Below are 27,224 nucleotides of genomic sequence, written 5' to 3'. Positions count from 1 at the left end.
CTGATTCAATGAATAAGACGCTCTTGAGAAAGCGCCATATTAATTGAAAAGCTCAAAACGAAAAAAACTCCCTTTTCTTGTGACGGAAAAAGGAATATCTGTTAGTGCATCTGTTTTCATATTTGACTCAACATTATTCAGTCATTTAGACTTTAGCAACTGTTTTCAAAATCTGTTCTGAATACTGCGTGGTACCCGGGCCGTACAGACCAGAGGTTGGGGAATAATTTATCCCCAAACCATCCTGTCTCCCAACGAGGACGCCTCCCTGCCCTGGTAAAGCACACACACACACACACACACACACACACACACACACACACACACACACACACACACACACACACACACACACACACACACACACACACACACACACACACACACACACACACACACACACACCACTACCCTGCCCTTATCAGTGGGGCTTGAGTCCTGCCCTATTCCGTTTAGTTTAATCTTTGACAGCGGAGACAACTTCATACATCTCTGGAGGGGCATGTGGATCATCCCGGCAGGAGGTGAGGTCCACAGCACATGCTTGTAGGCTGCTTTCCCTTTCCCTCCGCAAATAGACCAAGGTCTGTCTATTCTTGCTGCTGGCCTTTTGTGCTCACTATAGGGAGGGCCGGCCCTAGCTGTTAACACACACGGACACAATAACAATACCTGGATCATCGTTTTTATGTTATATCCGATTTCAACCAGTTTGGCTACTATCAAAAAGGCTTGCAAGAATGAATAAGAGATGAGAGGGAAATACAAGAGTCCTGCAGCAGCGCTCAATCAGCCCACAGGTTGGCAGAGGACTGTCACGGGACAACAGCGTAATGGACCAAAAACCGAACGGTTTACCCAGCGTTGAGGTAAATGACGGAAAGCAAAAAAGCCAAAAAAGAAAGAGGTCTAAACACTAGGAAATAATAATGTTGCACAATTATAAGAAGCAATTCTCCTGGAAGTCACTGCTGAATGCAGTGGATGGGCTTACTGTCATACAGACAGTTTTCAGTGGCGAACTTGCACTCATCCAACCAAGCTTAGCAATGTTTGACCTTTAAGGTCAGGTGTGCAGAATTATTGGAACAGATCGGACTTGGCAGAACTGGATAATAAGGTTCATAAATATATTTTAAGTGTAGATAAAATGTTTCTACAGCGGCCCAGAACGGACCAACAGCTCTTGAGAAAACACGTTGTAAAAAATGTGTTTTGGACTAAGAGTTGTAGGAGGGAGGGGGCAGGTTATCCCCATGGCTACGACCCAGTTGTGGTTATTTTTTTGTCCTGCAACTAATCATTTGGAAGGTTGCTTATTCTAGATGGTTATTGGAATGATGAGCTCTAATGTAACTTACTTTTCCAGAATTTCTCATCTGGGATTTATTTTGTCAGGCATATGCTTTTGACATAATGAAAAAGAACTATAGCGTTGTCATGTTGGCAACATAGTTGTGACTTAACGCCATGGTAGGAAATCTGGTGAGAGCAGCAAGAGTAAGCTTGATTTTGAAAGTATTCAATCGAGTCCCAACCCTCCCTCAGGCTGCTTGTAAGCCCTTTCTCCCTAAGAGCATGAAAGGCTTGCTAGCTTTTCAAATAAGTCTACCTAGCTTAGATGGGAGATTTCAGACATGCATAATGAGTTGGGCAAGAACGCGCAGATAACAGGCAGGTAAATAAACAGCAGGTAGGCTATAAACAGCAGCTAGGCCATCGAGTAACCTCATGAAATTAGCAATTCTTGGGGAAGCTAAAACGTTTCTATAATAAATCGTCCATCATAGCTTTAAACAACCTTCTTTGAGAGATGCGTCAGTGTGACCAGATGTTTCTCGGTTAAAGACATGGACTTGTGTGTCCGGTGTTTCAGTTCAAGTCGCGACCGTGTTAACTGGTGACCATCAGCCGAATGCGTCGCTTGTTGTCGTGGCTACGCCAGTTTATGGAAATCGGGTCCAGACACGTAGCTGTCCTTGCGAATGCCTCTTTGATTTGTTTTTCAATAAAATGTCAAAAATATTCCCATCTCATTCGTATTTGTAGTCTAATTGGAGGAAACTTGTCACGTAGAACCGTTTTAAGCTCAAATAAATGGGAAATTAATGTTTAAAATATGATACATTACGGGATTCGAACTCATACCATTGTGGGGGAAAAATGTAACAAGTTCGGATTCCATTCCGTTGTGCCGTTCACCCACAGGGAAATTTACCGCCGTAGTAGTATAAATCACAAATTCTTCTTGAAAACAGGAAAGGCAGCCAGATCAACTTGTGACCCTACTACCCATGTACTTAAGACCATGCATTGGTCGCGTTTCCAAACATAAGACGCCTTTACATCCAGTTATTCAAAACCTAATGTTTCCCCCCACTGCCAAAAACAGTTATGCGCTCATTCTATCATTCGGTCGCCTGATGTGGTGCGTTGTTGTCCCGTTTCACTGGATGTCACTAAGCAAAGCAGCGACTTCGGAAATCAATGCGTTTACATGCGACAGCTAGATCGGTTTAAGCAATGAAATTGCTTAATCTTAATTGCATTAAGCAACGCAAGGCGGTATCACTTTGAAACATAACGTTTATTCAGATCAAATAGCATACATTACGGGATTCAAACTCATACCATTTTGGGGTAAAAATATTTGAAGTTGAGATCCATTCCATTATGCCGTGGAGCAAGGGACTCCATCAGCTGTAGTACTAAAAACTCCAACTAGTCTTCTTCCTAAGAGCAGGAGGCGGCCAGATCAACACAACATTTGGTTTTGAATAACTGATGTAATGGCCTCTTCTTTTTGGAAACGAGACAAATATCATGGTCTATAATAACATGGAAAGTCGGGTCACAAGTTGATCTGGTTGCCTCCTGCTCTTAGGAAGAAGTTGACTTCTTTAGTACTGCAGCTGATCAAGTCTCTGGCTCAACGGCACAATGGAATGGAATCTCAGCTTGAAATATTTTTCCCCCAAAATGGTACGAGTTCGAATCCCGTATTTATTATTAAAAAACACACACCAATTTTCCATTTATTTCGGCTTAAAATGGTTCTACGTGACAAGTTTCCTCCAATTAGACTCCAAATACGAATGAGATGGATATGTTTTGGACATTTTATTGAAAAAAAAAATCTAAGGCATTCGCAAGGACAGCTACGAATCTTTTCCAGATTTCCAACAGCTGGCGTATCCACGACAACAAGCGACGCATTCGGCTGATGGTCACCAGTTAACACGGCCGCGACTTGAAATGAAACACCGGTGTGAATGTCCTCAACCTGGACATTTCGCAGCACTCAAATAAATGTACTCATTGTAAGTCGCTTTGGATAAAAACGTCTGCTAAATGTCCTAAATGTAGATTTCAAAGCCTTAACCGCAAACTCAAGTAAGCTATTGGCAAGATCAAAACATATCCAACAAGTAAATGTGTAGCATTATGCAGAAAAGAAACAGTCGTTACGTTTTACTTCCACTCCTGCTTTCATTGAGCGGTTTTGCAGCGCTATTTGACCAAGCATGCAACGCCATTCTTGGTAATTCTTGAGAAATTGAAATCAACTTGCCATCCCATCAGCTTATTTTACCCTTAAAAACACTCAATCCGAATAAATGATTTCAGCATGCGGAATGGTTTGCATACTTTTGCACACTAACGTAACGAGTGTGTATTGCATGCAGTTAGGATACGACGCTAAGCAAAATGTCGTTAGTAATTTATACCGGAAGAAGGCAATATATTACTATGAATCTTACATCATGACATGTATTCAATCTTTTGCTGTGGTGTCATTTTGTAAATTAAAGTAATGTTCGATTTTAGCTTGATTTCAACGATAGTTTATACCTCGTTTAATTAAAACAATTAATAATTTTTGGTAAGAGCTACAGGTTTCTTTATTCCTACTAATTAATAAAAAGTTGAATCTATTATCTGCAAGAACTAGTTTACATAGGTTGAGGGTGGATTTCCCTGCAGTAAAGGCCTACCAGGTCATATCTTCACAATAATCCATCACTTTTACCAGCTGAAACCTGAATTACTTCCGTTACAATACAAACATCGATCTGAGGATCGATGTTAACAACACTTTGTCTGGAACACATTATTACTACTACCCGCCACAACTTCACCTGGGGATTCAAAAAGGCTATTGATTTAAATATGTTGGAACAAAGTCAACGACATGCATGTTGTTATGCAACATAACTCACAACAGACAGCAGCTAGCCTGTTAGCTCCTCTAGCTAGCTGGTTAAAGGCTAAAAGACGAAGCCCTCCCGCATCCCGCACAAACTCCCCCGACACGGGGTCTTCATTAAAGTCTCCGGTAAACAAGTTCACACCGGAAGACATCTCAAAGTCAACGCCGAACAAGTTTCCTGTCTCGGTAAAGAAAACGACCGAGCTAGTTCCTAGAAGCGATAGCGTTACCTTTTCTTTTCAGGGACAATTCCAGTGTCCATTTCAGGACGCGGACCCGAGGAGAGGCTCTCCCGGGTACCGAGCGGTCCGGTCGGTCTAGGATCTCTGGTTCTTATGGATCACTCGCACGGATCCCAGCCAATTACACGAGCAACGACGGGGACTGAGTTTGGAAAACAATCGAAATGTATCGCGGTGTAAATCCGGAAAGAGTTGACTTCCCGTGGAGGATAGTGCCACGCTGGACGAGGGTTCCTCGCTTGAACGATGTTGCTCCGCCGCGGATGATCAGCGGCTCCGCCCCCGTCGGAGGACCAGCGGTTCCGCCCCCCTCTGAGCAAGGAGCAGTGACGTGTCGGACCCTCAGATATGATCGCGTGTGTCTGTACCTGATAGACGGATAGAGTTCGTAATCTGTCCTAATGGGCTAATATGTAATCCACAACACAAGGTCAGAGAAGAAGCAATACAAACCTTTAAGTTGACATATTTGTTTCATAATTCTGTTTCAAAAGTAACATTTTAGTGAAAGATAGTCAGCAAACGTTACTAAAACAACATAAATAGTGCGTTGAAACTAGTTAATTGTTAAATGATCATTTTCAGTGCGTCTTAACGTCTGAATCCAGGAAGCCCTTGTCTCTACACGTCAGTGTGACCCTTCATCAGGCACGTGATGGATGATGAAGTGACTCAAACCCCTATAGTCACACCACCAGAGTGGCCTGACAGGGATTTAGAAGAAGATTTCTTCCTTTCCATTTCAAAGGAGGTTTTTTTTGCCCTTGTGGAGGCTTGGGGGGGGGGGGGGGTCATACATATTTGGCCTGTTAAGCCCTTTGAGACTGTAATGGTGATTAAGGGCTATACAATAAAATTGAATTGAATTAGACCCTTAGAAACTTTTCAAGTTTCAAGTCAAGGCCTTATTTTTGGTTTAACACTTCAACTTTCATCATATTACATTAAGAACACAATCAACTGCTTAAAAAAGATGGATAAAAAAACTTTGGTCTTATCGAATGTTTTTTATTTATTTATTTAATTTGGAGGTTGACCAAGCGGTCAGTGTGGACTTCCAGCAATGAAAAACTGCATTTAATGCCTAGTACGACCAAATACCGTTAATGGAAGAAATCGTAGGCCTGTTCACTCATTCCTATATTCAGCCCGATAGTGGACAGAGACAGAGAGAACTTGAACTGTTATCTTTCTGCGTATGAAGGGTTGGTCTTTTGCTTCCTGGCTTTAATATTTAATCTACTAAAGTGAAAGTTATCCACCAGAATAAGGAACTGCCAGACATTAGGACTGAAGTCTTCCCAAACCGGGCGTGGGCATCTGGGCCGGGTCAACAGAGGCCATGGTTCATTGTTCATGCTGTCCGGGGCGATTCTCTCCTCCTGAATGCCTCTTATGGCAGACGATCACACACTATCTGACGTTGCTGTCTTGCAAAACTGCAAGATCCCCCTTCCTGTAACGACTTCCTGTTGCCGGTTCAAGTGGTCGCCGTGACGCAGGGCGGTTTCCGGTTTCCTCCTTCTGGTTTGAGGCTCAAACAGCCTTTGTTGCTCCACCAGACGATAGCTGTTGTGTCATCTGACGTCAAATATTAAAAGGTGAGGTGCAGAAGAAACGACTGCTGAGCGAACTTGGCAGACAAACGGATGATATTGATTGCAGGATCACAGCAACAAACTTTCTGTTATTTCACAACTGTTGCATCATCTTACGACTGGTCTGTTCTCGTAAAGACAGTTGTAGTCACGGAGATAGCTGCCAACTGGCAATTAGGATATGGATTTATCAGTCTGTTTTAAATGATATCGCGCAGAGAGAGAGCGAGAAAGAGAGACCATTTTTTGTATTTACATACGGAACAAATGTGACACTATTTCATATGCTAAGGAGTCTGTGCCTCCTGAAATTCAACAGGCTTCTCAATTGGCAAAAAATAAAACAGTTCCCACAAAAATGTCCTGGGATTCAACTGGAAGCAAATCCATTCACCGATGACTACAATTTACAAGGAACTGCAAGTTTGGTCACAGTTTAAATACATCTGTTTTCCTGGTGCTTGACATGACATCTGGCACAGATATTACAGATTCTCTTTCAGCGGGCACCAACAATGGGATCCACAAGGCCATTCTACATTCAATACAAGCGCACAAAATAAAAAGGCATTCACCATGTCTTTTCAAAGATTAAGTTGAATAGAGGATGTATAAAGGGAATGGTAAAAAAATACATCTGAAGTGTTCGAGACACAGAGATAACAGCGAGCATATTTTCTGTTGAGGAAGTCTTTCCCTCGTTCAGTCCAGTCCACATTGGGGGTCGTATCCACTTATTGATTAGTTCTTAGACTCTGGAGGTCTGCCCACGTGGAACACCAGGTCCACGGACTGTGCTCAGTCCGTGGACCTGGCAGAGAACCTGGATCCCAGCAGAGCAGGTGGTCCCATGGGTCCTTCAGAAACTCCTATTTCTGCAGTATTTCCGAGGAGGTGAAGGAGAAGTCGTGGAACTCGTTGAGGTGGTTGGAGGGGATGAGCGGGTCGTCAATGGGGGTCAGCGTGGGCTCCTCTTGCGTAAAGTCAGGGTCAAAGTTGTTCACATCTTCCGTCGTTTTCTGGAGATATAGAATGAATAGCATTGAGTCGGATGAAAACCATCATTATCAAGGGGGAATCAGGTGGGGAAACATCAACTTAAGAACGCAACCTGTGGAAGCCTCCCCCCCACACACACCCCCCCACCCCCCTCTTACGTACTTATTGAATGTTGTATGTCCTGGCACTTAAAAACAATACTTAGCATCGTGTATCTTTTGTTGTGTACGGGGAATGGGTTAACCTAACAATTGTTAATGCTTGGCACTTGGTTCTATGAACATCCTTACTGTACCAACAGCGTTATATTGTTTATATTTCTTTGGACAAATGTACTTAAAACAATAATTTAGTTTCACTGACGATCTTGGGTTTGAAGGGGGGCTCCAGCTCTCGGCGCTCCAGCTTCTCCCAGTCGATGCTGGCGAAGAAGGGGTGGCGGACCACCGCGCTCTCCCCGCCCTCCGAGCCCATGCAGCCCAGCCGGTGGGCCGCCGCCTTGGTCAGCAACTGAGGAAGACGACAGCGAGATATCAGACATTTATTACAGACAGTGAACTCATGATGCCGACAATTCACTGTGACTCTGCAACCGACGTGCACCTGATGGATGAACTGACTTCACATCAGCCATTCATGATGACCAGGTGCTTCATGTCCATTATGTAACCACGGGTGGAGAAAAGGTTTAAAACTAACACCCAACATGGCAGTTAACAAAGGAACCTACTTAAATAAGTGAAGAATATCATCAGGCATTGGATGCTCCTCACCATTTCCAGGCAACAAGGCTTATTGGGTCCAAGTCACGCTCTGCAGCAATCCAAGCCTGTGGCTCAGCCAGCATGCATTACAGTCAGTCCCTCTGTCCGTCCCTCTCTCTCTCTCTCTCTCTCTACACACCAATACAAACACAGCCTAGTGGAGGTTGGCACAGTCCGCCACATTTTCTGGAGGGCGACCAAAGTGAGTCCAGGAAGGGCTGAGTGCGGCCAGTGAACCCGTATGCCTCTATTCAGTAAATCGCATTACATAATTAAACTTTTTAAACTTTTCCATAGATTCAGCACTTTTTGACCAGCCTTTGAGGAGCTCAATATTTAATGACCTGAAATATGAAAACTTAAGTTGCTCGTCTTAAGCTTAATCTCCTGTTTAACGGGTTTCATTATATTATTGTCATAGAGTACTAAAGTGTGTCGTCACGTTTCCATAGCAACCGATTTTCGGTTCTACACAAACCAAATTAACAAGAGGAAATCCTATTCCGCACGAATGTTTTATAGAAAAGGAACGTTTTTATTGCGAATTGATTTGCGAGTTTGCTTTACCAATGATGTAAGTAATATTGAGATTGGGCCAATTTAGCATTACATCATAAACTTCTTTCATGCTAGCGCAAACTTTTCCTTTTAATACCCCAGGGAGGAATACATGAACGCCTCGACATGTTTCGATTGGTAGTGATTTACACCTCTTGAAATTTATTTATTTTAATTTGAAAAGAAACAACACATGGAAGCAATGGAAAACGCCATCTCTCGTTCGGTTGCTTAGAACTGAAAATCCGGTTGCCAGGACAACTTTACGTTTTCACTTTAGTACTCTATTGTTGTGTTTATACGGTTATGCTTTATAATAACCCATTATTCCCGGTGTTAATTCATTGATAGAGACTACTGTATACATATAGACAGACTCTTTGCTCGGATACAGCAGCAGCATTTTATCAAACCTGCTTGTCTCTGTGTAAATTAGCTCAGGTCCTAGCTGGTGGATTGAGGACCAGAGGGAGGGAGAGAAACAGAAAAAAAGCTCAATTATAAAAGTGTTTGGACTCAGCCTCTGAGGGAACAATAAAGAGAAATAAATGAAGGTGTCTGGGGTCAGTCTCAGAGGTCTGCACCCACCTAGGGGCAAACACCGACATTAACCTGCCACCAGAACAAGCCAGCAACCTTATCCCAGAGAGAGAGACAGTGAGAGAGCGAGAGATGGAAGCAGATTCAGCCCCTTGTCCACAGAAATGGATTTCCCTTCCGTATCAACCCCCATACACTGTGCACTCGCTCAGACCTGCCCTCGATGCCCTCGATGCCCTCGGTGGATGTCTCAGCAAACTGGGAAATAATGAATGAGAGCCAAATACCTCAGATAAAACGCCCAGGCGGTTTGAGGCGGTAAACGTTTTTTAATGCCATCTGGTTTACACTTAGACTCGATCTTTCACAGAACCCGTATTGGAGCGATTCTGCTGCTGCCATTTTCCCCATGTTATCACCCATCAGAGAGACATCCAATCAGGGAGACATCTCATCAGAGAGGGAGACATCTCATCAGAGAGGGAGTCATCTCATCAGAGAGGGAGACATCTCATCACAGAGACATTCTCAGATTCCGGAGACAGCCACATGGAAAGTAACCACACTGATTACTCATCATAATATAGTCAATGTTTTTTCTTCAGATATAAACTTCTATAAAATAGTTTTTGAATCGTCACTTGATAAATGAAATGAAAATCAATAAATGTTCTGATGCATTGTTTGATGAATCATTCTTAAACACTTTCCTCATATTGACCACAAAGAAGCTAATACATTTGACCAGAAGTATTCTTGTCTTCCTCGTTATAATCGGTGGTTGATCTGATTAATGCCAATGGGTGCAGAGGAACTGAACATTACCAACGCCAAAGCGTTACGCAGCAACCATTTAGTGTGTGCCTAACACGCGCCAAAGAGCTGCCTTGAAGAGCCCTGAAGGCTTTGGATGAGCTTCCAGTAAAAATAGTCCAGCAATGTTCAAATCCACTCAGGAGGCGCCAGCGGCCGACAGACTGAGGTGTGACGGGCCTTTTAAGGGACGCACGCATGCTACAGAGAAGATCACTTCAGGATTTGGGTTTAGGACCGACACCTCCTCACTCTGGCTGGAATATCAACAACTAGAGAGGAGCGCCACTATATATATAGCAGGTACGGGTCGGGTTTATAGTTCTGTAAGGTCCGGCCAAACAGCTGGTAAGGGGAGCTCCCACCAGGCTGTCATACATTCTGTCAGTCCTTTGGACGGACGGACAGATGCTCTGAAGGCCAGCCCTCAACAGAAAGCTGGTCTGGGAAGATAAAGAGCAAAGCTATTCTCTGTGTTGTCCTAGTAAGAGACAAGCATGGACCCGTCGTCGATCATCACAGGGAGGACGCCTAGTTCCTCCAAACAGCGTATTCATTTAAACAAAGGATAACTGAACCCTTTGGTTTGTCCCCTGACTTTATTCCCAATACATCCATGCCAGGGAAATCCATTTCCTATGCCACCAGCACACGAAAACCAAAGATGAAAATAAGTCAACAGACTTTTCCTGCAATCATAAGATGCAAAGAGAAGGGTCTTGATATACGTCTGAAAGATCAGCTGTACAGCCGAGTTTCCATAATCTGCCTGTTCATGACTGTCTCGCATAAGGGCTTCATCTGCCTGTTCTTGACCTCCTCTCATGAGGCCTTCATCTGCCTGTTCCAGACCTCCTCTCATGAGGCCTTCATCTGCCTGTTCCAGACCTCCTCTCATAAGGGCTGCACGTCGTATCTCACTGTGAACTCACAGCCTTCAGAATGTTGACGGCCTCCTTGCTGAGCCAGGATGCGTAGACGATCTCCTCGTTCAGGATGGCCTCAAAGAGGTCGTCTTCGTTCTCCGCCTCAAAGGGGGCGTGTCCCGACAGCATCTCATACAGCAGAACCCCAAGGGCCCACCAATCAACGGACGGCCCATACAGCATCTCTTGCAGGATCTGATGCAGAGGATGACATAATTCATCAGCATCAGGTAAGGCAGCCAGGGGCTTTACTCATTAATACACAAGGATGGCCCCAACAGAGCGGTGCACTGTGTGTGGGCATGTGTGTGTGATTCTGAACTAACCGGACACACACCTGGGTGAGCATTAATAAAAGAAAACAAACCTCAACAGGTGCCAGAGAGACAGATAGTGTGTTGGGCATTAACTAAGGATAAAGATACATTGAATTAGCTGTTGACTATTCCAAACAAAAAATGACCTAAGTGTTATAAGCGTTGTTGGAGAGATGATCGGGGGAAGGAGGCAGGAAGTGATTTTTTTGTAAAAGGCTGAACCTTTTGCATTCTTCACATGCTCGCTAAATAAGGAAATATACAGAATAAATTAGATTTTTCTAAGCACTCTCTAACTGACCTCTGGTGCAATGTAATCTGGAGTCCCGCAGAAGGTGCCTGTGGCTCCGTCTTCAAAGACGCCCTCCTTACACATGCCAAAGTCTGCCAGCTTGCAGTGTCCGTCTTTATCGAGAAGAACATTGTCCAGCTTCAGGTCCCTGGACGGGGGGAGGAGAGACACGTTTGAGATGCACACTAGCACAATGAACATTGCCATCCATTAAACACGAGAAGGTACTTTCAGCTTGGCTGCGGACCAGCGAGTTACTCCAATTCATCAGTCGGACCGCAAGGCTTTTGAAAAGGTTTTTTAGAAAGGTCAATGCTGTCGTTTTTAGGTACGTTAAACATAACCTTTGTCATGGACCACATGCACTGGGACAGGGGACCGGCCCAGGGGACATGCCCTGAATAGGGAATCAGACACTAAGTAGGTGACATGCAGACTATGAACCCTGTCCAGATTTGGACCGGCTAGACCTGTTGCCAGGCTTGGCAGTGCGATGAGAGCAAGAGCTGCATGAACCAACACACTCAAGAGTGGGGTGGGGACAACAGACAACAATGACCGGCAACCGGGATGCGTCTGACACATTCAGACCTGGGAAGGGGGGGGGTTCCAATGTCAGTAGGAGTTGAAAGTGTACAATTCCCTTGTTAATTTACTGTAACTGCAGAAGGCAAAATGTCAGTTATGTTCAATTATATCTGAGGACGCATTTCTCTTAATTTAGGAATAAATCCATACCTGAACCACATCAAGTCTTCTCTTTTTAAACATAGTTTTGGTTATTGCGTAAAAAATGTGATAGTATCTCTAGATGCCGATAGAATTGCTGGCAAGATGCCTCGGCAAAATATAAGAATCTTTATTGAATGAGGTAATTCCAGGTGTGAGCAAAGCCATCCAATATTCAGTGGGGTTCACAGACACAACTGTGTTTTTTGTTTTAGTCATATTGCAGCCTCACCCCTCTGTTAGATCCTGCGTACTTCTGTCTGTCTGTCTGTCACATGCGTTTGGCACACTTCCTCAATGTGGTAGAACTCTAGATCTACAGCTCGTAGACTTTCAGTAAAGAAGAAAAGGGAAGCCGAGGGGTGACGGTTAATCAGACAAATATGACCCGGCTGGATTAAACTGGTTTTCTCTTGTTGTACCGTAAACCGATTACGAAACCAGTGAATCAGAAGAGCATGGCATGAGCTCTTTGTACCACAGCCAAAAGAGATATCTCATGCGGTCAACATATTAGGGCCATGGATTAAATGAACTAAGTATCCATAAAGTAACATATTAGAGCTTAATGGAGGCACGGGACAGAGCACGGTCAAAGACTGGAACTGGAATCAACGACCTGTGGAATCTTGTGAGCTTAGTCAAGTTGAGGAGCCGGAATGCCCAAAACAAGCAGTGTACCTGCTGCTGCTGCCTTGCACTATGAAGAGTGAGAGGACAGATGGTTCTATGTTCAGAGCCCAGCGCTCCCCTACCCTGGCTCTCCTCAGAGAGATGGAGGAAGGCTTTGTTCCCATGACATCACGACCACATCACTAGAGCAATGCATTGATCTGATCGCTTTTCAACCAGGAAGACAACATTGAGGCAAAATAGCATCAAAACCCGAATAGCAGCACTAACCAAAGTGTAGGCACCGCCATCTCTTCTCCTTCCACAATTAATCAATAAGTGGCCCATCTCTACTTCCTACTCTGAAGCGCGTCATGCACAAAAAGCAGTACTACGGGGGGGGGGGGGGGGGGGGGGGAGAGATGAGTAGGCATCACAGTCATAGGGATTAGCAGGAAAAATACCCTGGCACAAAGGCAGGAACCATAGTGGTGACGCTCGTGGTCAGGGGGGCGGGATGTATGGTCCGGACGTATTGGTCTGGAAATCAAGTGAAAAAGGACATTTTGGGACGGACGCTGTACATAAGGCACACACTTTATCTCTGTAGGCTAGAGACAATACTTTTGTTGATGTTTTTTTATAATATAGTTCTATCACGTAGTCCTAGAGTCTAATCAAGCTACTTCGAACTCTTGAGCTTTTCGTTCGGAACAGAGCTATTTCAGTGCTAGCATTGGAGCTCTGCGCGTGCAGCACGTACCAACGATGCTGCGTGACGTGGGATGACGTGGAATACCCATCTAATTATAAAAAGCAGCAGTCACCTCACATGATTCCCTCTTATCTTTATGCACTTGAAGGGCTGCACCCCATGCTGCTCTGCTGGGGGAGGCAACAGAACAAAAAATGCCCCATGCAGTGAGACCGTAGGGCAGCTTGGCCTCTCGCCTGCACTGTAGCCATGGTAATAAACGGATAACTAATGGCGTAGTAATCATTTACTAACGATGTTCACGTTTTCTCGTGGTGTTTGTAAACTAAGGTATTAATTAATACATTATTGAATAGATATGCTAATGCTATGTTATGATGCTTACCACTGCACGGATGTTAGTAAGGGTTATGAAGGTTCTGTGTGTGGGGGTCCACAGACCTGTAGAGGATGTGAGTAAGGGTTATGAGGGTTCTGTGTGTGGGGGTCCACAGACCTGTAGAGGATGTGAGTAAGGGTTATGAAGGTTCTGTGTGTGGGGGTCCACAGACCTGTAGAGGATGTTAGTAAGGGTTATGAAGGTTCTGTGTGTGGGGGTCCACAGACCTGTAGAGGATGTTAGTAAGGGTTATGAAGGTTCTGTGTGTGGGGGTCCACAGACCTGTAGAGGATGTGAGTAAGGGTTATGAAGGTTCTGTGTGTGGGGGTCCACAGACCTGTAGAGGATGTGAGTAAGGGTTATGAAGGTTCTGTGTGTGGGGGTCCACAGACCTGTAGAGGATGTTAGTAAGGGTTATGAAGGTTCTGTGTGTGGGGGTCCACAGACCTGTAGAGGATGTGAGTAAGGGTTATGAAGGTTCTGTGTGTGGGGGTCCACAGACCTGTAGAGGATGTGAGTAAGGGTTATGAAGGTTCTGTGTGTGGGGGTCCACAGACCTGTAGAGGATGTGAGTAAGGGTTATGAAGGTTCTGTGTGTGGGGGTCCACAGACCTGTAGAGGATGTGAGTAAGGGTTATGAGGGTTCTGTGTGTGGGGGTCCACAGACCTGTAGAGGATGTGAGTAAGGGTTATGAAGGTTCTGTGTGTGGGGGTCCACAGACCTGTAGAGGATGTGAGTAAGGGTTATGAGGGTTCTGTGTGTGGGGGTCCACAGACCTGTAGAGGATGCCCTTGCTGTGCAGGAACATGAGGGCGGAGGTGATCTCTGCAGCGTAGAAGCGAGCTCGCACCTCCTCAAACTTCCTGGACTTCTGGATGTGGAACATGAGGTCCCCTCCATTCACAAACTCCATCACGAAGAAGAGGCGGTCCTGGAGGTCGGAGGAGAGGACACACACACACACACACACACACACGCACACACACACACACACACACACACAAAAAAACACACAATCTTATTAGGCGGTCACACAGACCATGTCCAAGGATATCCTGAGACGTGGTGGACGATGGATATGGAGGACGATGTGTAGCTGATCTATGCGGAGGCTCCTCCTATATGTCATTAGTGGCTTTCATGTAGAACCCCAAGTATGAGCAGAATCGGCAAGGGGAATCTTCCCTGATGAAACCAATCCATCATGGGCTCTCCGCATTAGGGACGATGGACACAGAACGCAGAGTAGGAGATGATTGGGATCACGATACGCGTGTGTGTGTGTGTGTGTGTGTGTGTGTGTGTGTGTGTGTGTGTGTGTGTGTGTGTGTGTGTGTGTGTGTGTGTGTGTGTGTGTGTGTGTGTGTGTGATTATTCAACCAAATCACAATGAAAATGTATTTCCAGGGCAGATTCAGGCTGCACATTGGAAGCGAAAAAACAAAAAGAGGAATTGTCAAATGTCTCCACAAACAAGTAGCTACAAGTATAACTAAAATGTCATGGATGAACGCTACAGAATGATGTTTTTCTTGTAGGGCAAGATAAGCAGTGTATGTCAGTATGTGTGTGTCAGTACGTGTGTTACAGTGTGTGTTTATGTGTGGCCACATGAGTTTGGCTGTATGTGGGATGGGTTGGTGAGATCAGTTGAATCCATTGTGTGTTGTTTATTAATCTAAGTGCGCCAAGGTTCAAATGCCGGAGCAGCTGAGCAGCAGGCCTGGTTAGTCTGTGGGTAGAGAGGAGCTGAGGGCCGGTCTCTCACCCACAAACTGTCACATGCTCACATTCTTTCCCCAAACTCAAAAGTTCACCAGTAAACTGCAGTGACGCTGCCATCTGCAGGGCATGTCGTGTATTGCCTGAGAAAATAAAGGATATGCGTTTGTGTGTATGCATGTGTGGTTGTGCATTTGTGGGTGATTACGTGTGCATGTATGCGTGATAGCGTGATTGCGTGCATGTGTCTGTATGCGTGATTGCGTGCAAGTGTGTATGTGTTTGTATGCGTGGTTGCGCGCGTGTGTGTGCATGCCTGTATTGCTGTGTGCATGATTGCGTGCGTGTGTGTCTATTTCTGCGTGTGTCTGTAAGCACTCCTGCGTGTCTGTATGCCTGCAGGTGTCTGCTGTGTGTCTGTATTTGTGCGCGTGTCTGTGTCCGTGTGTGTCTGTAGGCGTGTGTGCGTGCGTGTGTGCTCACCAAGGTCTGGAAGCAGCAGTACAGCTGGGTGAGGTAGGGGTGACAGCGGGCCAGGGACAGCACCCTCTTCTCCGTCATGGTGCACTCCACATCGTCGTCCTGCAGGATGATGTCCTTCTTCAGCACCTTGACCGCGAACACCCGCTCGCCCCCGTTCAGCCGGGCCAGCATCACCTGGGGGTGGGGGGAGACCTGTCACTCACACGGTCACTAGGGGGGGGGGGGGTCAGATCTACTCCTGTCACTCACGCAGTGACTAGCGGGGCTAGGTCACTAGCAGGGGCTTTGAAGGGGAAATGGAGTCGTAATGGAGCAGGTAGGGGTCAGGGGTCAAGGGTCGGGGAACATTGGGCCACACCCCACACCTCTCAGCTGGGGACTGATCAAACAACCCCTCCATTGGTTTTAAGCTTTAAAGTGCAAAGTTCCCGTTTGCTGTGAAAACTATAGAAAAATATGTTATTTTTTATTATAAAACTGCCAGATAAAAAAACTTATGCACATTAAAAGTCTCGTATTTTGCTGCTGTTCTGACCCTTGTGACTTTTGATCACAGTCTGCTCTCCATCCCTCCTCCGAAGGTCAAGTGATACAATATAAAAAAAGTATGAGTTCTCAAACTCGGTTTTCATCGCAAAATGCTTTGCATCTGTTTGCTAATAATAAAAAAAAAATGCCGGCAAAAGGTGCCATCTTGTTTATTTTTGGAGTGTTCATGTGCGGTATATACTAAAACAATTATTTACCTCTTGCATGCATGTGTGTATGTGTCTGTATACGTGACTGCGCGTGTGTGTGTGTGTGTGCGTGATTGCGTGCACACACCAATACAGTAGCCCCAGAGACCTACGGCCTTGGTGGCTATTCCTCAGTATATACAGAGCCTTTGGCGGATAATTGTTTATCTATATATATAACCCACCCACGAGGGATAGGGCCGTCGATTCTTTACGTTCTTTTGTTTTCTTTCAGTAGGAGACTTTATGTTTGATTTTGGAATAAACGTGCCTTTTTGGCTTTTGCCCAGCTAAGTCGTGACCTGTTTGGGGAGGAGGCGGTTCACTCAAGAAGGCGGGTTGCCACTATGCACACACACACACACGCACACCTAAACATTCTACATACCACACTATATATGCATAATGTGCTGCTAGTCGAGGTGGTTTTATATATCATGGATGAACCATGAACCACCTCTACACCATCCCCAGACCACCGCTACACCACCTAAACACCACCCCACCATCCCCAGACCACCGCTACACCACCTAAACACCACCCCACCATCCCCAGACCACCGCTACACCACCTAAACACCACCCCACCATCCCCAGACCACCGCTACACCACCTAAACACCACCCCACCATCCCCAGACCACCGCTACACCACCTAAACACCACCCCACCATCCCCAGACCACCGCTACACCACCTAAACACCACCCCACCATCCCCAGACCACCGCTACACCACCTAAACACCACCCCACCATCCCCAGACCACCGCTACACCACCTAAACACCACCCCACCATCCCCAGACCACCGCTACACCACCTAAACACCACCCCACCTTGCCGAAGCTGCCCTTCCCTAGGACCTGCAGGAAGGTGAAGTCCGAGAGGCCCAGCCTCCTGTTGTTCTGCCGGGGCACCTGGGCGTCCATGACGGGCGGGGGGTCCAGGGGCGGGTCCCCCGGGACCTGCAGCAGAGCAGGAGGAATGAAGAGGAACTGAGTGTTAGGACACGTCGGCCAGCTAAATATTTGATTGAATATCAGAGCATGATTATGGGAAAGTACAGGCAGCAAAGTTACCAAGAATACATTCAGTGAGACAATGGGTGAACCAGATTCTTATAGGGAAACGTTTGCATTGTGGGTAGGGCAATATGCAGGTAACAAAGGTAAGTGGGCGTGACCATAGTGGAGAGTTTAGGATTGGCGGGAGAGGGGCCAAGTAAACTGCAATACACTATGGGAGAAGTGGACATGTCTGCAAGCAAGGCTGTAAAAAGGTTAAAGGAATCGAGATAAGCCTGTCAGAATACGAACCAAAGGTTTGGGTGGAGGGATACCACCCGGTTTCAGACCCATCTCTGCCAGCTTATTGGCCAGCTCAACACTGTTGACCCCACAGCTAGGAGCCACGTTGCCCTTACAGCGGATGTGGACGTTCATCTTACATACTGGAGGGGGGGGAGACAGAAAGACAGAAAGAAAGAAAGAAAGAAAGAAAGAAAGAAAGAAAGAAAGAAAGAAAGAAAGAAAGAGAGAGAGAGGGACACCAAGGTTAAAATAACATGGATGATGGGAATGAGAGGGTGAAAGGACAGACAGACATGGTCTTACTCTTGCAATGCAGGCCCTGTTTGACGATCCCCCACAGCAGGGAGCCACAGTGGTCACAGAAGGTGGGGGCCTTGAAGCTGTGGCTGCTGAACTTGTGGGGGACGTTGATACTGAAGCCCTGGTTCGTTGACTGGAAAATGACAAGAACAAGTCGGCATGGGTTAGTATCCATGAGTCCTGAAGCCATGTACAGCGCAGAGCCAGAAGTAGATTCACTTCAAGTGACCACATCACAACCGAAACCCTACAAACTCTTTGTGAGATTACGGACTTCCTTAAAGCATAGGACTGCCCAGGAAAATCTATAATGTAATGGAACTTAACCGACATGACACTCATTGATTCAAATTGCCTCAGTAGACAGCAGAAAAATAGCAGACAGTAAATGCTGAAGCAGTCAACAAAGTCGCTTTCTGTTGCGGTTGGTTGACCTTACGCAAAAACAGGAAACGGGACAGCTGAACTGTTTACTGCAGCGACATGCAGAACAGACTTATTAGATCATGTTGGTGATCGGTACCACAGTTTCCTCTCTCTCTCCTAGTCCCTGAGAAGCTCATAAGCTCTTCAACAGGCCTATTGGCTCCTTGATAAGATACCACTGTTACTGAGGCGCCTGTCCCCTCGCAGAAACGCAGAAAAGGGAGGTAAACAACGACACTATTGGTCTGGGTCGCCCGAGTCTCCTTGAGTCCTACTTGGTTCTAAACAGTAGCAGGGAGGGGGAACTGTAGGTCGAATTCCACAATCAGTTCCCCCCCACCCCATCGCTACCGTTTAGACCCATGGAGGAACAAATTGAAAGATGCTATAGGTGTTAAGGTTGTAGTGGAAAAAGGTTAGGTCATTCCACTGTGTGTGTGTGTGTGTGTGTGTGTGTGTGTGTGTGTGTGTGTGTGTGTGTGTGTGTGTGTGTGTGTGTGTGTGTGTGTGTGTGTGCGCGTCTCCCTCACCTGCTCCTTCTTGATCTTCTTCATCCCCGGACAAGCGGTCACAACGTGCAGGTGACATCGCTTGTGAACCACACACCAGCAGACTGTTGGGGGGGGGGGGGGGGGGGAGAGAGAGAGAGAGAGAGAGAGAGAGAGAGAGGTTCAAGGTATCTTTATTATTCCAGGGGGGCAATTTGATGCACAGCCAGTAGTCAAAAGAAACAGCAAACACATAACGGATAAAACAACACGAAAAAGATCACGGTTACATGTGGTCATTGACCAGACTGATGGCAGCAGGCATAGGTGATTTTTTTGAGAGAGAGAGAGAGAGAGAGAGAGAGAGAGAGAGAGAGAGAGAGAGAGAGAGAGAGAGAGAGAGAGAGAGAGAGAGAGAGAGAGAGAGAGAGAGAGAGAGAGAGAGAGAGAGAGAGAGAGAGAGAGAGAGAGAGAGAGAGAGAGAGAGAGAGAGAGAGAGAGAGAGAGAGAGAGAGAGAGAGAGAGCGAGCTTTAGATTGAAGGGATCATGAAGGAGTGCAGTGGGCCGCATTGTACTGTGTCTGTCAAACTGTTGCAGAGCGAGGGCGATGGAAAGCGTCTACACATGCAGCACTGCACGCTGGCTTCCTGTCTGGCGGTGGGGGTGTTTGTTTGTTTACGTGTCATGATAAGGGACTGAGAAACTATCCACATGATCAACTGAAACCCCCCTAGAAAGCTGCAAGGTTCATATAGACGTCACTGAACGTTCACACTTAAAGCTGTAAAAGATGCAAAACCGCTGAATAGCTCAAAACGCAATGCTGTCCAAAATATTTACAGCTCATATCGCTCTTGCTTTTCCATTTAAAAAGGAGCCGCGCTTTTGCCTGCACGCTTGTAGTTGAGGCAAGTGCTGCTGCCGAACAACAAAAACACAAGATAGTCACTCGTTTGGTCAATAGAAAAAGAATAATAAGCATAAATACATGAAACACTGAATAACTAATTAATGGAGCGATTGCTTATATGCTTATATATACATACATATACGTACGTACGTGTGTGTGTATGTGTGTGTGTGTGTGTGTGGGGTATTTCCTTATTATGCAAGGAGAAATATACAAATTAGAAATAGATTTTTGTGCGGTATCTCCCTGCTTCTGAAATGCGTGCACATCTCCACCCACCGCTCGTCTGCTGGTTTCCATCAGCATTCCACTGTGCGACCATCCCTGTTGCGTAATACGAATTGCGTATGCCCTCATACATTGTATGAGGGCATACAATGTATGAGTTGATGGCTCTTCAAATCATATGGTGGATGCTTTATCCTTTCTATGTGTTTTTTAGTTAATGATCGGGCTATAATAAGACCACGTTGGCTATGCGATTGCGGACAAATACGATGCCCTGCAATAGCCGCAATTATTCTCTCATGCACCATGACGAAGGAACAAACATGTGGTAGAAACTAGGAACTAAAGTTCTCGCGTATCCGATTGGCCCGATTGGCTGACGGTCATTTACAGCCGAAACGCTACGAGCTCATTTGCATAGAGTTGAGCTGTTTTCAACTCTCATTTACAGCTTTACAGCTTTAAAGCTATCGCTCAAGCGTTTTATCGCTCCAATCGCTTTATCGCTCATGTCTAATAGAAAGTGAATGGGCGTTCATCTTTCAAAATGCTTTACAGCTTTTGGTGTGAACACACAGTAAGACAAAAGGCGCTTCGCAACGCAAGCCATCAGTAAAAACAACCTCAACAAACCCCTGATCAGAAGCGATTAAAGAAGAAGGAGAGCAGCTCACCTTGGCACTGGTAGCCCTGCTTTCCAAACACCCCCCTGTAGAGGAAACATAGAGCGTCACATTCAGTTCAGCTGACCACCATGATCACCTGTCACCTTTTACAGACGACCCCACAGTGGTCACTGCTCACAGGCGCTCTCACAGGCGCTCTCACAGGCGCTCTCACAGGCGCTCTCACAGGCATCCTCCTCACAGGCGCTCCTCCTCACAGCCGCTCTCACAGCCGCTCTCACAGGCGCTCTCACAGGCGCTCTTCCTCACAGCCGCTCTCCCAGGCGCTCTCCCAGGCGCTCTCCCAGGCGCTCTCCCAGGCGCTCTCCCAGGCGCTCTCCCAGGCGCTCCCCGGGCGCTCTCCCAGGCGCTACCCAGGCACTCCTCCTCACAGGCGCTCCCCGGGCGCTCTCCCAGGCGCTCTCACCAGATGAACTCCCTGCAGTGGAAGCAGAAGGTGGGCTGGCGGAGGAAGGTGGACATGAACTTGTGTCCGTTGACCTGGTGGATGCGCCGGCGGACCGCGCCCTGCCGCTTCCTGGTGAACTGCTTAAAGGTCTTCTCCTTCATCGCATTATCTGATCACCACACACAAACACACACAAACACACACCAGAGGGTTAGGATTGTGTAAGTCTCTGATCACCGGACACACAAACACACACCCGAGGGTTAGGATTGTGTTAGTCTCTGATCACCGGACACACAAAAACACACTCACAGGCTTATAGTTGTGTTAGTCTCTGATCAAGAAAACTAAATCTACCTTGGTCTGTGTTTAAGGCGTACTTACGTTATGGAGCCTATGAAAATTAATCCACATTTTCTAAAAATACTATACAAATTCATACATAACTGTCTCCCTTAAATAGCAAGACACTGTTTTCTAGAACTGTGAGGCTAGACAGAAAAGCAGAACTGTAGAGGTGGGTGGGCGGAGATCCCATGGACCAGATAACCATGAGCAGGACTTATCTTAACGGCAATTGAGTGAGTCTGCTTTTTTCACATGTAGAGCTCATCTCAGTGCTTAAAAGAGGAAGAGCTTCATGACAACTTCCATATCCACACAGACATTTCTCCACAGGTGCATTGTAGGTGTATGTGAAGAATGCTTAAAAAAATACCTATTTTGGTTGCGTCCTTAAAATATAACTTGTACAGGAAGATCAGGTACGGAGTTACAGTATACGAAGAAGAGAGGGTTTGAGTTCAGAGCAGGAATCTTACCATCAGTGAACGACCCCATCAGAGATATGACGACAAACACCTTCCCCTCCGGCTCCAGGTCCATCTACACACACACACACACACACACACACACACACACACACACACACACACACACACACACACACACACACACACACACACACACACACACACACACACACACACACACACACACACACACACACACACACAGTGAATGTTACATATCATCCATGATCCATTGATCACTCAGCCAGACTGGTGGACGGTCATGTAATCCAGGGATGAGTCACAGAGCGGGAAGCTTGCTGTGCTCCGATGACCAGCCCCTCGGTATATACACCCAGATGCTTAGCATGACTCGGGTCATAAGGTGCGCTACAGACCCGATACGCATTACGTACATGCTGAGGCATTTGCCATGCAAAGGTGCATAGTTCTGCACAGACATAACACACACAGAAATGTGGTTGGCCCGCCGGAGGGCAGGTCGGGCGGGTCGGGCTGCATGCCTGGTGGCGGGAACACCACGGCTGAGGAGAAACTACCGGAACACGCCTCACACACTCCAGGAATGGGTGGGCGTGGTCATCTACAAATAACAGCTACATACAAAGTTAAGGATGGTAATACGATACTAATTGGAGATATTTCTTATTTGTGTGTCTGGGAATATATAGGCGTATTTGTACGCATATTTAATCCAAATATACCCTTTATTATAATTTTTTTCTCTTTGATGACATTTTTCTTGGTTTGGATTTTCTTGACATTTTTAAGAATTCATGATCTTGTCTAATCGTTTTGGCTTTTCTTGACATTTCCAAAATCCTAATTCTTTTGTCGGTTATGGATTTAAAGCTCAGCAGTCATTTCACCTTCAGGAGCAGAGAGATATACAGAATGATAGATGAAAACAGAGAGACCAGATTAAGAAACATACAGAGAGATCAGATTAAAACATACAGAGACACCAGAATGACACAAGCCGGATGATGAAACCATTATTTAATGTTATTAATCATTGGTATGAACAAGTCGGGGTTCCTTCAGCAGCTCATTGGTTCAGGTAAGCAGAACTCCAGCGAGGCGGAGAATGAACCCTCACCACGGAGACCATGGATCTATATTTAAAAAGCAGAACTCTGCTGTTCTGCATCACAGGGGCGTTAATTTCTCTTCAAAACCATTTAGGAAATGGGCGGGTGGGGGGGAGGGGGGTGACGAAGATAGCAGAGTGTGTGGAAAATATGAAAAACAATATTCAAAAAGTTACTGCACAAACGAAAGCCTACGGTTAAGATATCTTAAAATGGGTGGGTGCTCTCCCTGCCAACTATCGATGACATGTATGATAGATAAGAAGAAAACTTTTGCCTCATACGCCGCTGTTGACTAGATGCATCAGCAAGTACGGCTGGAAACTAACGCAATGGAAACCGAGGCTTCGCTGAGAGGGACGTGAGAAAATGAGGGGGCGGCAGACGAGGTTGTGAGCAGGCCAGCCACAGAGGAAGAGCAGGAGGTGACACCGCATACTATGACAAGCATATCTACAGTGGGCTGCTGCAGCTCTTTGGTGATCAAGGCCCGTAGATGCTCAGCCTCCCCCCCTTGAAGCAGCATCTCAGGCTCACGTGGTTCAAGCCAAACCACACAGGAGAACCTCAACTCAACGGCTACACGGCCGGTTCTGTGATCTGGACCCAGATTGTCCAAGGGGTTCTCATTCAAAAGGAGTTGCATTTTTTTCATTTATTGAGGACATGGAAAGCCTAGGGGAGAGAGTGATTAATAGTGAGAGGTGAAGGAGGAGGTGAGACAGTTGAAAAGAGGGAGAGAGCAAACAAAGAGACAGAAGCAGTCAAAGACAGATACAGAAGCTGAATACAAATGAGAAACACACTGACAGAAAGAGAGACAGCTGAACTGTTTCACTGATTATATACATTCTACTGTAATGACGATTCAATAAAAATAATATAATTTTGGATATATTATGCTTGTTTTTATGTTGCGGCTAATTTTACTTTTGTGCTTTCGCCACGCTAATGCAAGTTTTCCATTCTAATAAAACCCTCTGAAACTTGAAACTTGAAACTGAAGAACACCAGAGAGTGTGGAGAGAGTGGTGAGAGAAAGAGACAGTCAGAGACCCGGTGAACCCTGAGCCTGGATCCACGGTGGGAGCGCTGTAAGTCAGGGAGGCGTGGGCGTGTAGAGGCCTGTGTCTCTCCCTCTCTGATGTGACAGGGGCCCCGCAGCCCCTCTGCTGCTGCCTTACTCTAACCAAACGAAAGCCCTCCTTCACCGCTCCCATTCAGCGCAAAACCATGTCCACGACTTAAAAGGGACTTCGAAGTGGGGAAGCCAACAAAACTAACGTGACAGGTAGCATGTCCATAAAGAAACCACATCGATCGACGCTCGACAGGTTGACCCTCTGCTAGGGTTTGAAGTTCTGCAGATTTGGGTCGAGCTTCCCATTAAACTCTGTCGAAGAAACAAGCCTTTGGGAGTGCCCGTCAGTTCTGAGAGTTCTGGAAAGTCTAGTTGTTGTTGTTGTTATGGTTCGAACATCGTGTTCACCTGGTCTGATGCATGCATGGTGAGACAATAAAGGTCTGCTCTGTCTTCAGGTGGGGACAGGTTTACATTTCAATGCACTGACACCAGAAGTGTTTACAACCAGAGGGCCAGAGTCCAGCAGGGCAATGAAACAGGTTCTTAAAGATCGGTTTGGGTTGACATGTTGACATGTATTTAGAGAGAAGACACATTTGGCTGTAATAGTTGATGGCTCTTCAGAGCTACAATGTCTTGTTAAATCCATCTTGAAATCGACCTAATCTATGTTTGCACAGGAAGGTCACAGACGGATGTACTTAATGTGACTAATGTATTGCTTATAGGAAGCAGAAAGTTTGCTTTTGGATAGCAAAGTTGCTCTGCATTCAGACCGGTGTTGGAGGAGACAGCCCGTGTTGGAGGTAGGAGGTAGCCCATGGTCATACGACGCCTTAACTGTTAAACCTGATCGAACATGTTCACAAAGTTCCCTCATCCCTGGGAAACTAGGTGATAACCAGACCTCTTGGAGAACAACATAATCTAATAACTTGAATTTCGATCCAGCAGATGTAGGATGAAGGCAAAGTTTACAGGAGGGTCAGGCAGTATTTCATAAACATAATGAAGGAAATGGGTTATAATAAGCGGGCCGGTTGAATTAAACAATAATATGTTGGCTAGCATAAAATACGAATTTATATTCCAAATATGATAAATCTGTGTTCACCTCTACCTTTGTATCAAGTTGTTTTGGATCAGGTACAGAGCATTGTGGGTTGACCTTATCACGCTTAACAGATGCTGCAGCAGACTCGGATGTAAACAGACTGATGACCTACTGGTAGGCCTACTGGTTCCCAGGATACGGTCAACCGTATACCTGTCTGGTACTCACCCATTTCTCAAGACTCTCCTGAGAGTTGGACGATTCAATCAGCTCCTCAAACCGGATGCAACAGTTCGCTACGAAGTCATCGTACCCGATGGGGGTCTCGTGGAACACGGCCAGCTCCACGCTCTTCCCGTCGCTCACGTCCACGCTGAAGTCCTCGTTGTAGGTCGGCGAGTTGGTCTTCTGCTTGGTTATCGTCTGGCCCACCTTGAAATCATCCACCTTGATCACGATGTAGGGGTCCAGCGAGGGGGGTGCTTTGTTGAAGATAACAGAGTGACGGAGTGAGTAGGTTGTTGGTTTGAGGTTCACGGCTTCCCCGATCCTGAGCTTGAGGTGGCCCTTGAACTTCATCTCCATGTCGCTGAATAAAGTTCGTTAGAACATCGAATGCAAAAATGCAAAGTCAAATAAAAACGACCTATACAGAGTGAAGTGGCCGGGTGTTTCCCATATCAAAAAAGAATCGGGTGGCGGTGGTTCTGGAGTCCTGCTAATGGTTCCATCTTCTGAAGACCTGCCACGGTTCTGAAGCTGTCAGTCCTACTCCGAACGCTCCGCTGCGTGCGCTGTTGCCGCTTTGCGCATGCGTACAACTACCGGAGGACGCCTGCTCGTTCGGTAAATAATAAGGAGAAGCACAAGTGCTGAGAAGCCGTCAGGTTCCGCATAGCTGCTCGTATCCGATAACATCGCTTTCATTTCGCACTACAACCTGTTTTCACAAGTCACGTGATTTCATATTGTAGTCTGAATACGTTCAGGAAGAAAGAAACGCTCTCCCACAATGCTGCGCGGTCGGAGCACCTCAACCAGGTGAGGAGGAACGCCTGGGAAACAGCCCCCCCCCCGTGGGGGTGGTTGGGAAATAAGTGAATGTATAACGAATTTGAAAATAAGTGTTTCTACTTCTCATGAATCATTATGTTGGCGTTAAATTGATAGTTTAAGTGTGTCCATACACACAGGAACGTTTGATCATATGTCCATCATGTGTCCGACTCCCAGCAATGGCAGTCAGTCAGTCTCAAGTCTGGCAGAACTGCTCTTGTGTGTTGGCAGAGGTCTTCTCTTTCCGTAAATGCCACGATCAAAGTCTTGGCTCTTTATTAGTGTTAGACTCGACCCTCTTCTGCCAAATGTCGGAACCCCCCTCCAGCTGGTTCAGATAAAGCGCGCATGTGTTCCCCATCCTACACATCCTCCATGAAAGACCGTCTTGTAAACAACCTCTTAGACGTGACCTTACAGGGAGAGAAGGTCATAATCATAAAGTTGTCAGAAAATGGCCGTGGATTTAGCCAGGCGGTGAGTCTGCTTGCCTTTGACCGCTTCTAGAAGAAGCAGTTCAGGCTGATAGGCTCAAGTTTGGAGCTGTAGAAGCGACTTCAAATACAGCTGAGCTGCCTCCAGGACAGGTCCATGAGCAAGGCATGGGGTATTTGCAGAAAAAAAACAAAAACGGACCATTTGACATGCATTCGATATTCTGTGACTTTTTGTACTACTGTAAAAACTTTTCTTGACTTAAACTTTTTTACTAATTTATAGACCCACATGTAGGTCTAGATGTGCACTCAGATCAA

At 46.1% G+C, this 27,224-nt stretch overlaps 2 protein-coding genes across 2 annotated transcripts in view; both read right to left on the bottom strand.

Annotated features, from left to right (window-relative positions):
• Positions 1–4,791, bottom strand: part of hif1aa (hypoxia inducible factor 1 subunit alpha a) — a 30,533-nt gene extending 25,742 nt beyond the window's left edge. Inside the window, exon 1 of the mRNA XM_056591056.1 lies at positions 4,441–4,791. Within this exon, the coding sequence (XP_056447031.1) occupies positions 4,441–4,472 (32 nt within the window). The 5' untranslated portion in view covers positions 4,473–4,791. The remainder of the gene's footprint in view (positions 1–4,440) is intronic.
• A 562-nt stretch (positions 4,792–5,353) lies between these two features.
• On the bottom strand, positions 5,354–26,482 carry prkcha (protein kinase C, eta, a). Its single transcript, XM_056590323.1, has 14 exons — positions 25,642–26,482; positions 22,194–22,257; positions 21,391–21,541; positions 20,973–21,007; positions 19,202–19,284; positions 18,249–18,378; positions 17,952–18,085; positions 17,472–17,600; positions 15,901–16,074; positions 14,472–14,626; positions 11,269–11,407; positions 10,657–10,845; positions 7,413–7,559; positions 5,354–7,069 (listed from the first exon to the last, which is right to left on the bottom strand). Exons 1-14 carry the CDS (start codon positions 25,996–25,998, stop codon positions 6,920–6,922), a joined length of 2,037 nt encoding a protein of 678 aa, XP_056446298.1. The 5' UTR covers positions 25,999–26,482; the 3' UTR covers positions 5,354–6,919.
• Positions 26,483–27,224: the final 742 nt, after the last annotated feature.

This window comes from Gadus chalcogrammus, chromosome 5, assembly GCF_026213295.1.
Source record: "Gadus chalcogrammus isolate NIFS_2021 chromosome 5, NIFS_Gcha_1.0, whole genome shotgun sequence".
Taxonomy (NCBI): Eukaryota; Metazoa; Chordata; class Actinopteri; order Gadiformes; family Gadidae; genus Gadus; species Gadus chalcogrammus.
The sequence above is the reverse complement of the archived record's forward strand: the minus strand, read 5'-3'. Positions and strand labels throughout refer to the sequence as shown.